This window comes from Pyxicephalus adspersus, chromosome 9 (genome assembly GCF_032062135.1).
Source record: "Pyxicephalus adspersus chromosome 9, UCB_Pads_2.0, whole genome shotgun sequence".
Classification (NCBI taxonomy): domain Eukaryota; kingdom Metazoa; phylum Chordata; class Amphibia; order Anura; family Pyxicephalidae; genus Pyxicephalus; species Pyxicephalus adspersus.
In genome coordinates this window covers 38,684,326-38,700,725 of record NC_092866.1, presented here as the reverse complement: position 1 = coordinate 38,700,725, position 16,400 = coordinate 38,684,326, and the positions used below count along the sequence as shown (strand labels likewise).

Below are 16,400 nucleotides of genomic sequence, written 5' to 3'. Positions count from 1 at the left end.
TGTTTTTCCTGAGAATTTTGTGCTTTATTCTATTTTAACGACGGTACATATATCTGAATACATAGGCAGTATGTCGCATCTGTTGCATTGACTTGCATTTTAAAGATTGACATCTTGATTTTTTATTATGTTTGAAGAGTTTTTGAAGTTTTAAACTAGTTTTAAAAGTGTGTCCATTCCAGAATGGGAAAGGTTAAGTATATAACTAATAGTGCCAATGAAATGTCTTAGTGGGCAATATGCAGGCAAAAATGTAAATGTTACGATAGCAGACATTCAGGAAGTGGGGAAATAGGGCAAGGCTTTGTTTCCAGGGTATGTTTAGGTAGGCAGTGGTGCTAAGATTGAGTGGAAATGTGACTAATATTAGAGATGAGGTTTATATATAAAAACTTCTGGTCAAGTTAGACTAATAATTAGTTTGGCTACTGGGTGAGATGTAAACCTAATAATGAATGTTTTTTTCCACTCTGAGGCTCTACAACCCAGTGAAGGGATTTTGAGGAAACAATCCAATGGTAAAAAAAAGTGGATAAATTGTCAGTGGGGTATTATACAGAAGGAAGGAAGCATGTTTGGGCAAGCCATCCTGAATTCTAAGCATTGGTAATGATTTGGCACGGCCACCATAGACTTTGCTAAGTTCTAACTACAAACTTTATTTAGCTACTTTCAATGCCATATCTTGGTATAGGCACTTTTGGGAACAACACATGTTCCAGTGTTAAAGCATCTTGTCCAGGATTTGTAGTGGGGTTGACTTTAGTCATAATCATTTACACCCAATTTTTTTTATCCTTTGTAGCTAAAATCAGAAAAAGATCTGGATAGGATAAAGGCTCTGAAGCTTGAAATGCTCTGGTTGGATGGAAACCCACTCTGCGACAATTTTCGAGACCAGATTACATATATCAGGTCAGTCTGGCAGTTTCTTACCTTTTGACGCAACTTGTGTCTTAAAGAGGATTTGCTGAAGCCTTAACCATCACCGGAGCTGCCTGGCTTTTTATTGATCAGGGTTGGTTTTCTTCTGCTTAACACTTTAAAGCAGCCCTTGAAAACTGACTTCCAAATGTTTCTTCAGTAAAAAGTTGACTCTTGAGCTCCACAGAAGTGAATTGGGGGTTACTGCTGTGAGACCCATGTGGTGGTTACACTCAGCTGGCGAACGATATGGGATAAGAGCGTGTCATTTGTGTTTTTCTACTTGTCGGTGAGTTTGGAGTCCATGTATATGTCATGCAATCTTTTTTTTTTTTTTTTTTTTTTTTTGTGCTCCACCTATTGAGTAATATAAGTAAAAGTTTATATCTAACTATCTTTCCAATTGCTTTTCTGAGATTCCTAATTTTTCCATATCTCAGAAATGGAGATGAGATTTTAGTTTCTCAGGACCCAAATCCTTGTCAAACAAATATAAATTTTTTCTTCGGCTAGTTTGATGTGTTTTTGAACAGTAGGTTGCTTTTGAAATCCTGTAATCTTCCTAAAACGTATGGGTTGGTGCAAAAAAAGTGACTGAGAAATATATATATAAAATAGGAAGCAGTGTATTGTATTGTACCAGATAACCATATATTTTAACCATGTAAAATGTAACAACATTTTAAGTTACTAAACCATTATATCATTTACCTATTTATTCAGGAACTTATGTTATCAGCAAAAGTTTATACATTTCTGTTTTAGTTTTTGCACATGATTAAATTGCTGGACCCTGTAAGATTTTTTTATTGGCATTTTAGTTGTTTTGCATTCCTATGTGAGTTTTTCTTAAACCATGTGAAGTACATAGGTGTGGTAAATGCTGGTAAAGACCTGGCTGTGATATTATGTGCAGTTATGTTAGCTGACTGGAAAAGGGCACCTTGAACCACTCCTTCTGATGCGGAGTGTCATCTGATGAGACCCATGCAGGAGCAACAATTCCCTAGACAATTATCTCCAAACTTTTGTGCACCACATCTTGTGTCCTATAATCCAGAACTGATTTTATTTTTGATAGTCCCAATTTGCCTTTTAGGACTTCCAACCTATTTAGGTTATGACAAAGTGTGTTAAAACTTTGTGGCATGAACAGTAAAAAGGGCTTTAGTGTCCTCTACTTCTTTGTCTTCTATTGTCCTTCTGTTTCTTTTCTAGGCTCACTACTGACATTATTGTTTACTAAATATTTTGTTTGGCTTAACTGTGGATCATATACTATTCCTACAAATTACACTTTTTTCACATTGTCATTGTTTTTTTTTTTTTGTTTTTGTTTTTTTTACATGTGGTACAGTATTCCTTAATCCACAGGCTTACCAGTAGCCCTCTATTTTATCTCGCATCTCCTCCTTAGGCTTCAAGTGAAATAATTTGCCTTTGTTACCCCTCCTTTATCTCAGCCAAGAAAAGCTTCTGTGTCTATGAAAGCCCCTTTATTCAGCGTTCATGACCTAGCTTATACCTCCTTTCATACAATGTGGTTGTCTGGTCCATGACGGGTAAGATTCCCCATGCGGGAGCAACCTAAGGCAGACCTGATAACAGCCACGAGAAGATGACTGAAGGAGGTTGGTTGAAGTATTAAGCCTAAAGAATGAACTATGATCTTTTGTCAATCTCGCAAATGACATTTACCCTCGTTGCCAGGAGGGTGGGCTAGCATCCCATGAAACATCAAGGACGAGAAAACAAAACAAAAAACAAGCAACCATGCATTCTGCACATAGTGGGGCTCCTTTGGATATGAATTGCAAACCTTAAAAGGGGTGATCTGCATAATACCCCAGTGGTTCTTGGAGGGGTGACCCTGCACCTAACCCCATCTGTGCTTGGAGATAGGTGGGGGTAACATGGAGGAGATGGAGACTGGCTTAGCTGGAGATTATAAACTTAGTTTTCTGTGTTGATAAATACTGTACCCATACTTCCTAATAACCACAATTCCCCTCTTTTACCAAAGTCCAACTTTCTGCTTCTCTGCCTTTCATTTAAATAACTCATTGCAACTTCTATACCACAAACATGTTCTTTTCCTTGTCTGTTTTTCTTAACACTTCACCATTATTCTAACATAACTTTTATAAAGAAATTGTTTAAAATAGTAGGCCCGTGTAGACATTTTTATTATCTGGTAAAATGCTGTATTAGAGGTTTCTGAAACCGAAACTATATTTTATATTTACCCCAATTTATAATTGCAGATATTAAAAAAAGTTTTGTTACCTCTTGCAATTGTATTTATCTTTACAATAGTACTAAGGGGTCTGTCTAGTGTTGAAATATTTAAAGCCTTTTATAATACAAAAACATGATCCTTTTTTTAACCATTAGAATTTCTGTTCTTGTACCAGCCCCTAGTAATGTTCCTGCATGATTCTTATTACATGACCCATCTATGAAGAAGTGTTGCATACATGGTCCTCTTTAAATAACTGTATTGCAGGGAAATTTATATGCATTGACTGTAGTTGATCAAACTGGTGTACACAAGAATTTAGCTTTTATCACTGCTCTGTTGACATGTTGTCAGCAACATAATAATTTAACTCTGTGTAGTCTGGGTATTTGCTGGAAAAGATAGGTAGAAACTGTATGGGAACACAGGAAGTTTTCATTTGTTGGTGTTCTTTATCAGCAAAGTCCTGTCAGACTGCAGGGCTGCACATCTGCCTTCTCACTACAGAAATCTGTGTTTCAGTCTCCCGTCTACTAGGGTATGGTATGGTGAAGGTTTGGTTATGGTGCTCGGAGTATGGTTTGGGGGGGCCTTCATGTGCTGGTATTAACATTTTCTGTTTGTTTCTTTGTCTGCCAATGCCTGGATTTTTCCTGCTTTGAATACCAGTTCCATGAGGGAACGCTTTCCAAAATTACAGCGACTGGTAAGACACCGATAATTTTGTCATAAGTTTGTCAAAAGTTTTCCATAACAGAAAACATATTCTTGACTGCCTAACTTTTATCATTCTCACAGGATGGACATGATCTCCCTCCACCAATAACATTTGATGTAGAAACCCCAACCACACTTCCTCCATGCAAGGTAAGGGACTTACTGATTTAACTAAGCAATGGACAGCATTTTGCTCGTTTTACACTTCATGTTTTGTCTTCTCATTTAGGGCAGCTACCTGGCTACAGATAATATCAAAGCAATAGTTTTGCGATTTCTTCAACAGTAAGTAAAACTTGTTTTAGTCACTCGTGCTGTGTCCGCATTTGATGTTTTGTGTGTTTTTGTTTTTTAATTCCTACTGGGTACGCTTGAGTTTAACTTTTTTTTTTAAATTTAAGTTTCACTACTTAAGGTAGTTCACAAGTAAGGTTGGTGAGAGTAATATTCCAAAATGCAGGAATAGGAGGAATGAAACACTATAGGAAGAAACCAGTGCTAAAGTCAGGTGGCAAAGTTAACGTCAGTTTCCATATATTTTCGGATTTTGTCCTAATATATTACATACATGTTGGAAACCTAACAAAGTGCCAACCATCCTTGTCATCCGAAGTTTCTTTTTCATTGTAAGACATGTACTGATGATATTGTATACGTTTTGAATAAATAAACTAATTTACCAGAATTTAGCTTGTACAACATATTAACAATGTCTAAATGTTCCTTGAGAAAGGTGTTACTTTCTCTTAGCTCACTTTTTATATTTATATGAATTCTATAAAGAAAAAAAAAAAGTATGCCAAAATAAATGTTTACTGGAAGTACCTGGCAGTTGGACATTAGTTTCATTTTAATTCAGACTAAATTAAGAATGTACAAATTCCCCAGTTCCCTGAGATAGCATAGAGAACCTTTTATAATTGTTTAACACCATACTCGGAATAAAATGCTTTTCTAAAATGCTTTTATGCTCCACATGTGCATGTATGTGTGTGTATATATATATATATATATATATATATATATATATTCATTTCTGAAGTATTGCATTTAATCTTATTATATCTACATGATGATAGTTATTTCCCCCCAATATTTACTTCAAAATGTATGTCGCTAATATGCATGTTTAGCAGTTCCACCCGATTGATAAATGTGTGCCAGTGTTTGCAGTTACTGCCTTTTTGCTGTCTGTGGTTTCAAAGAACATTTATTTGCTTCTGCAGATATTATGCAATCTACGATGGTGAAGATCGCCAAGGACTGCTAAATGTTTATCATGATGAAGCTTGCTGTTCTCTCAGCATTCCAATTGTGTCAGGGCCAAACCCTGCCAGGTATGTATTATTACTCTTTCCAATCTTCCCCCCACACAAACCAGGTTTTTATACCTCTAACATGATTTATGAATTGGCACAGGAGCAGCCTTGGAGACTATTTTACTAATAGCAGAAATTTAAAGAGACTACGAGATCCCGGTATGTAAAACTTCGCCCAGAAGCAAATCTTTCATATTTTGCATATGAAATATATATTATGTTTACAAAACCTGTTACATAAGACCGTTCTGTTTGTTTGCCTTTTTTTTCTCAGCACTTCGATTTAAACTTCTTAAGCACAAACGTCTCAATGTCGTTAGCTTTTTGAATGAACTTCCACGGACCCAGCATGATCTGAACTCTTTTGTTGTGGACGTCACTGCTCAGACTGTGAGTGTATGCACTTGACTAGTTTAATGTGCTGATTACCATATGTGCTCAAGTCGCACCAATTTTTTTTTTAAACTTTTGTCTTGGCAAGATAGAAAAAGTTTGTTGATCTGTTGGGAATCCAGTCAGAGCATGCTTTACTGAAATCCCAGGTGTTGTCAATCTCGATGAACTACAGAGCACCGCTAAAAACCCAAAACAATAGGTAATGTGCTCTGTAGTTCAGATAATTAGTATAGGGCTAACAACACTGCTTGGGATTTCTGTGCAGTGCACCATCCTCGGCAATGGATGAAACGGTAATGCAATGACACTGTTTTTTTCAATTCGTACAAACAAGGGAACACAGGATTTTACTGTATGTTGAGCTTTAATAGAAACAACATGTTTTGTTGCATGTTTGGGTTTTCGATGTGTGTTTATAGGATCCAAACTACAAAAATATATAAATATGTCAGTGATAAAGCATAATATTAAAGAACTGCATGAATTTTCTATATAAAGGACTGCAGGAGATGGGAAATGTCACTAGTCTGTCCCTGGTATTTCAGTGGAGTACATTGCCACTGTGGCTCTTAGACTTTTATTGTGACTACTAGTTCGGTTGAAATAAACTACAAGTTCAGGAAATAGAATGCGCAGGGTCTGGAAGCAATGAGATTGCGTTACCACTGTACACCCTTCAGAATTTTTAGAGTGCTATATCTCCATAAGGACAATATAAAAGAGCACATCACACTTTCCTATGGTCCTTTCCAAAGATATTTTTGGCGCTCTGCTTTAAGAGTCAAGGTTTCAAGTTTATTAGGCAAAATGATAAAAAAAAAAAAACTTTTGGTTATTATTTTAGATAAAATCAGACACTAACAAAAAAGACAAGGTAAACTTACTTCCAGACTCGCCATTCTGTCAAGTTGGTCATTCTGTATTTCCCTTGGGTCTGGACAAGGTGGAAATCCCTACCAACAAAGTTGGGTGGCCTAACATTAAGACAACCAGTCTTTGGGTTCATGCAGAGACTTTTTAGCCCTCCCTCATGTAGCCCCTTCTTTGTCTAAAACTTTATTTGGATTGTCCGTAGTTATTGGTCATTTGAAATGTCTTGTGTTCAGTCTCTGGGATGTGTTGATGAGATGCTTCTAATAATTTTTTAGAATTCCTTGATAGTTGCATTTGACCAGCTCATAGATCTAATGGCTCTTGATTTTTCCTTTTGATTCTAAGGTTTGCCTATTTATTTATACTAACAGAGATATCTTAACTGTTTTTTCTTTTTTTTTTTTCGTTTCTTTTTTTCAGAATACATTACTTTGCTTTGTGGTTAATGGAGTGTTTAAGGGTGAGTATAAATGAACTGTAAATATGACTAGCAACACCTCAGAGCATTCTCTTTTTAAAGGGTGCTTTATCCTCTGCCTCTTTTTGTCAGATAACTATAGGAAGATTTTTTTTTTTTACAGGAAAATAGTGGCTTGCAGGATCACGTTCTAACATAGTGGAAGAACATTTCCACAAGCACTGTGTTTCTGGTTTCTACTCACTTTTGCTAAAATACCTCCCTCCCACACCCCCTCACCTTCATCCTCTACTTTTGATCTGACCAAGGGCCAAGACTTATTCTATGCAGCTCCCATACACCCTGTCCTGCCAGTCAATACAGGTGTAACAGCAACTGCTGGAGTTTTCCTCTTCTTCTTTGATGACCTATATATTCAAAGAAGGATCTCAAAGTAATTGAAATACCTTTGTACAACAAATAGTATATGTTGGTATAATGATTTTATTGTCACTTGTATTCACATTCTATTAGAGTACCTTTTTATTTAAAATAGTTGGTCTTTGTTAGTTTAAGGACCACATACTAACTGCTCACAAAAAATAAACACAAACATCACATTGCTTATAAAAGCCTGTCTGTCTCAATCCTTCTTTGAATATATACTTTACCTATCACGCTAGGCAATATATTATAATTTACCTATATTAAAGTAGAGAGTCCTCCCACAATTTAATCGGTATTCTTTGATGACCTATTGATATTGACCTTTTTATATGGGGATTTTGGAGCGAGTTAGAGATAGTTAGGACCATAAATATTTGGACAGAACTTTTTTCTAATTTTGGTTCTGTACATTACCACAATTAATTTTAAATGAAACAACTCAGATGTGGTTGAATTGCAGACTTTCAGCTTTATTTCAGTGGGTTGAACAAAATAATTGCAAAAAATGTGAGGAACCTAAAGCCTTTTTTAACACACTCACTTCATTTCAGGGGCTCAAAAGTAATTGGACAAATTAAAAGCTGAAAATAAAATGTTCATTTATAATACTTGGTTGAAAACCCTGGCAATGACAACCTGTAGTCTTTAACCCATGGACATCACCAGATGCTGGGTTTCCTCCTCTTTAATGCTCTGCCGGGCCTTTACTGCAGTGTCTTTCAGTAGCTGTTTGTTTGTGGGCCTTTCTGTCCGAAGTGCAGCTTAAGGATGGCTTGTTTCACCTGTATGGAGAGCTCCTTTGTCCACATGGTGTCAAAATGTTCCACATACCAGCACTAGTGTTGGTCGAATAGCTCACTATTCGCTCAAATAGAGCAAAATTATTTGGGTTGTCGAAGTCGAACACCATTAAAGTCAATGGGAGGAAAAATCGGGTTTTTTTCAGCACTGTGTAGAGCTTCTACAGCCTCCAAACAGATGTAAAAAGATACATTATAAAAGGATACAAAAAAGATACATTGTAAAATGATACATAAAAAGATACATTATAAAAAGATACATAACACTATTACATACCCCTGTACTTCACATGAAGATTAAAGAGCAGCTGTCACATCAATATTAGGCTAAAGCTAGGTACACACTTCCAATAATTATTGTTAGAAAATGAACGATTACGACCGATCAACAATTATGCACGATTATACTTGAACAATCATATTGTGCACAATTCTGTACATGCTGTAACAATATGATTGTTCAAATATAATCCACTAACAGTGTCCACGCGCTAAATACAACCGTTTGAACGATGCAGGGAGGGACATGTAAAGGAGAAAGTGTACCGCAGAAACATGCACGATCACTGAACGACCGTACACACGATAGATAGTGAAAGATCGTCGGCCAATCAGATCCACCGTGGCGGTCGTTCATTTCCAACGACAATCCTCGTTCGTCGGCGTCCTTGGTCACTTTTTTTTGGCCAATCGGTCGTTCGTCGGTCGTTTCTAACGAGAATTATTGGACGTGTGTATGCAGCTTTAGTCTACACGGACTGTTTCCCCAGCGTTTAACCAGAGGCTTTTTAATGCCCATGTTTGAAATCCCTATGTATTCCCAAGGGGTAGTCTACACCAGGACGTTTCCTTCGGGCACGTTTTTGAGCGTTATCTTAAACGTTGCTTGCAACATTTAAAAAATTAAAACGCTTCCATTGAACTCAATAGAGGCTTTTTCAAGCGTTTTTAAGCTTTAATGAAAGTTTCCATTGAAAACAGTGGGGGCTTTTATAAACATTTTTAGCAGGACTTTGGAATCTGGAAGCCCCATTTAATAAGGAGACTCCCAGATCTCCACCGCCCCACCCTGGGGAATGAGTACAGGGGTACATAAAACCCCTTACTCATTTCCTGAAAGGGTTAAAAAATAGGACAAGAGTTTAATTTTAAATTATTTTATTAATGTGTGTGTGTAATTAAACCTTTTTTTTTTACAGGTTATCCCAATGACAGGAGGATTTCCAGGGTTGCAATGAACACAGCCCTCCTGACAGTGAGGGATTGCAGGGCACTAGGGGTTAAATGAGGACAAGCCTCTCCATTCACCCCTAGTGCTCTGGCTGAGGTTTTACATTTCTCAGCCATTCAGCACTAGAGATGAATGGGGAGACTTGTGCCCATTCATCCCTAGTGCTTTGGGATTGGCCCGAGAAATAGGAAATCCTGAAGACAGCTCAAGCATCATCAGGATTTCCCTTTCCTCAGCCAATCACAGAGCAGTAGAGGTAATGAATGGAGATACGTATCTCCATTCAACCTCTATTGCCTCCGTATTGGCTGCGGTTACAGCTAATTGAAGGCACGTGCTTTCAGTTAGCTGTGACTGCAAAGTTCCCACGGTCCGGGAATCCCACAATGACATTATGATTCATAATGTCATTGTCGGAAAACCTGTAAAAAATAAAAAAAGAACAAGTTAAATAAAAACACATACAAATAAATTCATTTAAGATTAATTTTTATTTTTAATTTTTTCCCCCCAAATTTTTGCTGTCGAATTCCATGTTTTTCGGGTCGGGTCTATCCGAATTCGAACAGCCATATTCGGGTCGAATAAAGGGACAACCCGTATTCGAACATCAACACTAACCAGCACCCCCCATCTGCCTAATTGATAATGACATAACGAAGGAATTGCCCACACCAGACCATGAAATGGCCTTTGAGTCAATTGTCCAATTACTTTTGAGCTCCTGAAATGAAGTGATTGTGTGATCTAATGGCTCTTGATTTTTCCTTTTGATTCTAAGGTTTGCCTATTTATTTATACTAACAGAGATATCTTAACTGTTTTTTCTTTTTTTTTTTCGTTTCTTTTTTTCAGAATACATTACTTTGCTTTGTGGTTAATGGAGTGTTTAAGGGTGAGTATAAATGAACTGAAATTTTCCTTGTATTCTCTCCAGCCGTGGAGAGCTTTAATAAATCAGACCCAGTGGGTTGAACAAAAAGATGCATTTTAGTTCCTCACATTTTTATGCAATCTTTTTGTTCAACCCACTGGGTCTGATTTATTAAAGCTCTCCACGGCTGGAGAGAATACACTTTTATCAGTGAAGCTGGGTGAACCAGCAAACCTGGGATGGATCTGGTCCAGATTTGAAAACAATAGCTAATGACTTTTAGGAAATCCATTCCAGGTTTGCTGGATCACACAGGTTCACTGGTGAAAGTGTATTCTCTTCAGCCTTTAGGTCTATATATATATAAAAAAAATTACAAAATAATTGAGTTGGTATACTAATGTTTCCTTCCTTTTTCCAGTTGAGGGGCAATCCAATGATCCTGTACGTGCTTTCACTCGGGTGTTCATAGCAGTGCCAGGAAATGAAGCAGGGTAAGTCTTGACAAATCAGTATAAACATTGTGTAAACAAATCAGCGTCCTTTGTCGATATGTAGCTTGTTGGGAGATGCAACTCTCTCCCCTTTGTGGTTTTCGTTACACTGCACTGACCTCTTGCCACAATTATTTGTTCTTTAGAAATTTTCCTACTATTTGTATGCATTGCATTATATGCATGTTAGAGAATGGATGATCCTTAATGAACAATTGTTCACAAAAAAAAACGACATATCCGTTCACTATGCTAAACATACAGCAACAGTGCAATACTGTGCAAATACTCTGCAAGGTGTTGTACTGACTGATGCAATAGTTTTACCTTCTAGCTGCAAAATACCATGTGGTGTTTGTACTGGAGGGGCAGAGAAAAGCAAAGTGGTATTGGCAACAGTGCTACTTCAACAGTCCCAAACCATCGTTATCATAAGAAGCTCAACAGATAGCTGCAGGATGCAGAACAGAGAGGAATCATACGTTTTGTGGTGTGGCACAAGGGGAGCAGGAGGAAACCTTGTGAACATCTATGACCCACAACTTCAAACAGCTTTTACATTTGAGGAGTGCTTAGGGGACCTGTGAGACAAAAGGGAGCAATTGACCTGTCTTTAGGGCAGAATATTGTTCCCTCTTTTGTGCAGATAGGTCAGCTATACATTAATGCAAAAATCTACTGCTGCAAGGGAATTTAGGGATTATCAATACAACAATGCAGAGGCAACACTAAGTGTCTGAGGCCTCATCAGTTCCCCTTATATGTTAATTTAAAAAAAATTACCATAGCTCAAACAGAGGTAAAAATGCTTTTATTTAGTCAAGTAAAAGAATACTAGAACCCTGGCCAGACTATTTTCCTCAGTTCCTATTGTAGATGTTTTAGGCTTCCAGTCTTTAAAATATAGTCGGTTTAACAGGTAGTAAGTGAATCTCTCTCCAACTGGGCATTGGATAGCTGAAAAACCTGACAAATTATAATCCTTTCCCACTTTATTCAAAATTTTAATTCAGTGTCCTGTCACTACCTTTGTTTGTGAAGCTGATTTGTAACAAAGTGTACTGGTTTATTCCTAGACTTCTTTTGGTAAATGATCAACAATTCATAAGGAATGCAAGTACAGATGAGATTCGTAAAGCCTTTGCCACACCAGCTCCAACTCCATCAAGCAGCCCTGTACCTGTTCTGGCTCCTGTACCCCAGGAAATTGTGCAAGCATTCAGTCAGCACTCTGGAATGAACCTCGAGTGGTCTCAAAAGTAAGATTTTCATGCACGTTTGAGGTTTTGTTTTCTTTGTGTGCTTTCTTACCCTACATAATTTTCTTTTCTCTCTAAATTAGCCTTTCTCAACCTTTTTATCATTAGGGAACCCTTGAAATAATTTTAAAGTATCAGGGAACCCCTGCTATCATTACTATATCCACAGCTCACAGTACATTAGTGTGATGCCATAATTCTCCCTATCCTAAAGAAACCCTTACTGGACCCCTCCCTACCCTCCAACTACCGTCCTATTAATAATAATAATAATAATAATAATAATAAATGGTCAGTGGGAAAAATGCCTATTACATTGCTGGCCAGTAGGAAGAATTACACCCTCACAGATAGCCAAAATGAATATTGGTGCCAATATTAACAAGAGGTCCAAATTAAATTGCTCATGGGTCAAGGAACCCTGGTTGAGAAACACTGTTTCTTAGGGTTAAAAAAATAACTGATATATTTCTTTAGGATCTCCTGTGAACATGTTCTACCCCAAACCCACCTCCCCGAAAGCAATGCTAAAGACACTTGCTTAAAAAGACAAGCAGGGGAGATTTAGAAATACTTAAAAGAAAATATTTGTAATTTTATATAAAAATCTTATTCGTATTTCATCTTTCCCAAGGTGCCTGCAGGACAATGGATGGGACTGGGAGCAGTCAGTACAGATTTTTATGAGGCTAAAGGTAAGAACTTGTGTAAGGAGCAAGGTTTATATTCAGCCGAGACACTCTTACTTAACTTTCATTTTGATGTTTTACAGGCCGAGGGAAAGATTCCAGATGTCGCCTTTATCAAGTGATTTTTCGATTCAAGTGTGTTGATTTTTAATGTGTACAGTTAGGAATATATCCTCTAGAGACTGAAATTTGCGGACATATGGACCTGTTCAAATCCCATTGCACTGAGCTGTTCACATTTCCAATTTTTATTGCAGAACGCGTCTCACTACTTTATAGTGTGTTTGTGTGTGTATGTAACAAAAAAAAAAAAAAAAAAATTACATACACATACCCGTACATACCTAATATTGTGTCATCCCCTGTTCATCATTTGCCTCCTATTTGTTTGTGCTTCAGTAAGTTATTTCTTTTCATTTTGTCCGTTACATCTCTAGCAAAGTTGCATTTCTATTTCTTCCATTTTGGAGGACGTTTTTTTAAACACAGCTTGGGTGTTATCTTTATGCTACTTGTCACTTGTTAGCTTACTTAACTACATCAAAGCATAGGAAGGAAGGAGGCAGAAGAATGACGGTAAAAAGTTGTTTTAGCCACACATTTCAGATTAAATGTGTGTGTATACAACTACAATTTTTTTTTTTTTTTTATAGTTTAGTGTACATTATTGTATATGTTGAAATCTAAAAAAATATTTTTTAAAGATCATGCTAAATACCAATGCATCAACAAAATGAATTTATCCAACTTGTCTACTCTTCATTTTGTCATAATGTGTAGGTTCTTAATTTGCAGTGTGGTCTGGCACCCAGGTTAGCATACCAACACACAACAAAGTTAGAAAAAAAATTACCTGGTAGCATTTTGTTTATCAGCACACCACAATGCACAGCTAGTGTGTCGTGGTGTGCTGCAGCACAGATAGTTGTAGGTTACTCTACTTGTACCTTGGGTTGCTATTTTAAATGAATGTCAATGTACCACACATTGTGCATGTGGTTGCCACAACGAATAATACATTACCATCTGTTACTGCAACTCATATGTGTGAAATTAGGCTAAATACATTCTAAGTTTCTTGATTTGTACGCCTAAAAGTTTTCATGGATAGGATTGAGATATAGTTGAAATTGTATGTGTATGTATGTATTATACATACATAAATGCATGCATTATTATTTACTTTCCCAGTGACACTAGATAAAGTGCAAGAATATACTGACATTCTAAAGTTTGCCAATAAAGACTTTTCAGCACCTCTTTGAGGGGTTATTTTATATATTTGTCTGAATTTAATGCTGAATATTTGAAAATATGGGTCTGATTTATAAAAATTAAAGCACTTGCCTATGGTATATTAGACAAATTTCATTTTTACAAATTAAGCAACTATTCTGGCTGCTGCTGGGGTAATTAGTGCTAATTGCTACACTCTTCTATCATATATTCAGTCTGAATGAATGTACAGTTGCCATATTATTGCACTAGTTCTAGTCTTACAGGTAGTCTTTTCAATACAGTATTTGTACTCTGGTTTAATTTTTATTATTCTACTTGGGCTAGTTTTATTAGACCACGTCTCTGGTTACATTGATTTTCCCTTTTCATATTCGGTGACTTGGGAATGTGTGTGTGAGTGTTAATAGACATAGCGTTCAGGTATGAAAGAAAGCTTGTAAATTTGTTTATCTGCCTTTGTTTAGGTAGATGTTGGCATAGATAGTGTGATCTTGACGTACAAATGTGATTTGGACCAATTTTTTGTTGAGTGGGTGTGTGTGTGTGTGGGTGGGGGTGTATGGGGTGTTAATGTTCTAGCAGTTATATAATAAACTGGAGATTTTTTCCTGTATTTCCACCTGCAATACTTTCAATTTCAGTTAATAGAGGAATTTAAAAAAAAAAATTGGTGATGAAGCATCGTTGCATTTCCTTCTGCTATTTTGTTTTTATTATTTGTCATATAGCTGTAATACTTAGCATCATTGACCCATAACATGTATGCAGACTACATTGTCAACTTTCCTAATCTGCACATATTCAGGCAATAGTTTATAACATAAAGGGAGACAATTACTGTTTACAGGAGGGGGCAGCAGTGGTAGCTCCCTTATATTTCTCAGTAAAGGTTTCCTTCAGAAAGTTATGGGGGTGGCATTCTTTAACTATAATTATAACTAATATACAAGAGACTGTGGTTTGGCAGCTTGGAGATGATGGTTTAAGAATTATAGGTTTGGTTGCAGAACATGAAAAGGGCAGGTAGCTTAGTGTATGTGATTGTGTGGTGCAAAGGTGTGGTTACTTGGACACCAGACCTCGGGAGGAATGGATGGGGGTGTGAGTGTTTTGTATGTATGATGCAGATAGGAAATTGGTCTTGTGGGGGATTACAGTTCTTAATAGTTTAGGAAATGGGTGGCATGTAGATTTGGTTGAGGGCGGGGGTATTTAAAGAGCTAAGAACTCTGTTATATTTTGCTAAGCAGTGAGGGCATAAAGCATTGCTGGGTAATTACTTGGTCATGTGCAATGAGTCACAAAAAGGCCACCAAAAATATCATTCATTCCACAGCATTGCGCCTCATTTTACAAAGTCTGTGTTAAGCGTTCACTAATATTGCCCTGTCAGATTTGTGTTAGAAGGATGTGTACTGTGTACCTCTTGTATGGCAGATGTTTTTTTAGTACTGTATGCCTTGTCAAAGTAACACGTGCAGATTATCCTTACAGCACTACAATATTACATATGTTATGTAAAAAATAAAGAAAATGTTATTTTCTACTGCTGAGGGGAGAGCCTGTTGGTTTCAACTTCACTATATTTCTGACTCGTTATGCTTTGTAACTATATTGATTGTGTTTGGAAAGTTATACTGTATGAAGTAAAAAAAAAACTAGTTCACTGTGAATTGTTTAATAAAAAGTGTTTTGTTTTTATAAAAATGTTTATTTTTATTTCCTACATTTCTCCAAACAGTGATATACTATTGTACAATAAAGTCTGTTCACATAGAGTTAGGTCCATAAATATCTGGACAGAGACAACTTTTTTCTAATTTTGGTTCTGTACACTACCACAATTATTTTTAAATGAAACAACTCAGATGCAGTTGAACTTGCAGACTTTCAGCTTTAATTCAGTGGGTTGAACAAAAAGATTGCATAAAAATGTTAGGAACTAAAGCCTTTTTTTACACAATCTCTTCATTTCAATTGCACAATTGACTCAATGACTATTTCATAGGCTGCTGTGGGCAATTCCTTCGTTATCATTATTAATTAGGCAGATAAAAGGCCTGGAGTTTGATTTGTTTTTATGGGGGGGGTGCTTGTATGTGGAAGATTTTGACAACATGCAGTCAAGGGAGCTCTCCATGCAGGTGAAACATGCAATCCTTAAGCTGCAAAAACAGAAAAAACCTATCTGAGAAATTGCTACAATGTTAGGAGTGGCAATATCTACAGTTTGGTACATCATGAGTAAGAAACAATGCACTGGTGAACTTGTGAGCAATGCCAAAAGACCTGGATCCACGGAAGACAACAGTGGTGGATGATCGCAGAATCATTTCCATGCTGACGAGAAACCCCTTCACAACAGCCAACCAAGTGAACAACACTCTCCAGAAGGTAGGCATATCCATATCCAAGTCTACCATAAGGAGAAGACTGCATGAAAGTAAATACAGAGGGTGCACTGCAAGGTGCAAGCCACTCATAAGCCTCAAGAACAGAAAA

General features: G+C 36.9%; 1 protein-coding gene across 2 annotated transcripts in view; it reads left to right on the top strand.

Annotated features, from left to right (window-relative positions):
- NXF1 (nuclear RNA export factor 1) overlaps positions 1-15,605 on the top strand; it is a 32,814-nt gene extending 17,209 nt beyond the window's left edge. Inside the window, exons 10-21 of one of the 2 annotated variants that reach the window (XM_072421617.1) lie at positions 806-915; positions 3,833-3,869; positions 3,962-4,030; positions 4,110-4,165; positions 5,107-5,217; positions 5,300-5,358; positions 5,474-5,589; positions 10,199-10,238; positions 10,639-10,711; positions 11,788-11,970; positions 12,605-12,665; positions 12,743-15,605. In XM_072421617.1, coding sequence (XP_072277718.1) covers positions 806-915; positions 3,833-3,869; positions 3,962-4,030; positions 4,110-4,165; positions 5,107-5,217; positions 5,300-5,358; positions 5,474-5,589; positions 10,199-10,238; positions 10,639-10,711; positions 11,788-11,970; positions 12,605-12,665; positions 12,743-12,781 — 954 coding nt within the window. In that variant the 3' untranslated portion in view covers positions 12,782-15,605. Of the gene's footprint in view, positions 1-805; positions 916-3,832; positions 3,870-3,961; positions 4,031-4,109; positions 4,166-5,106; positions 5,218-5,299; positions 5,359-5,473; positions 5,590-6,888; positions 6,929-10,198; positions 10,239-10,638; positions 10,712-11,787; positions 11,971-12,604; positions 12,666-12,742 lie in introns of both variants that reach the window. The other variant, XM_072421618.1, reaches the window with a different exon arrangement.
- The last annotated feature ends 795 nt before the right edge of the window (positions 15,606-16,400 follow it).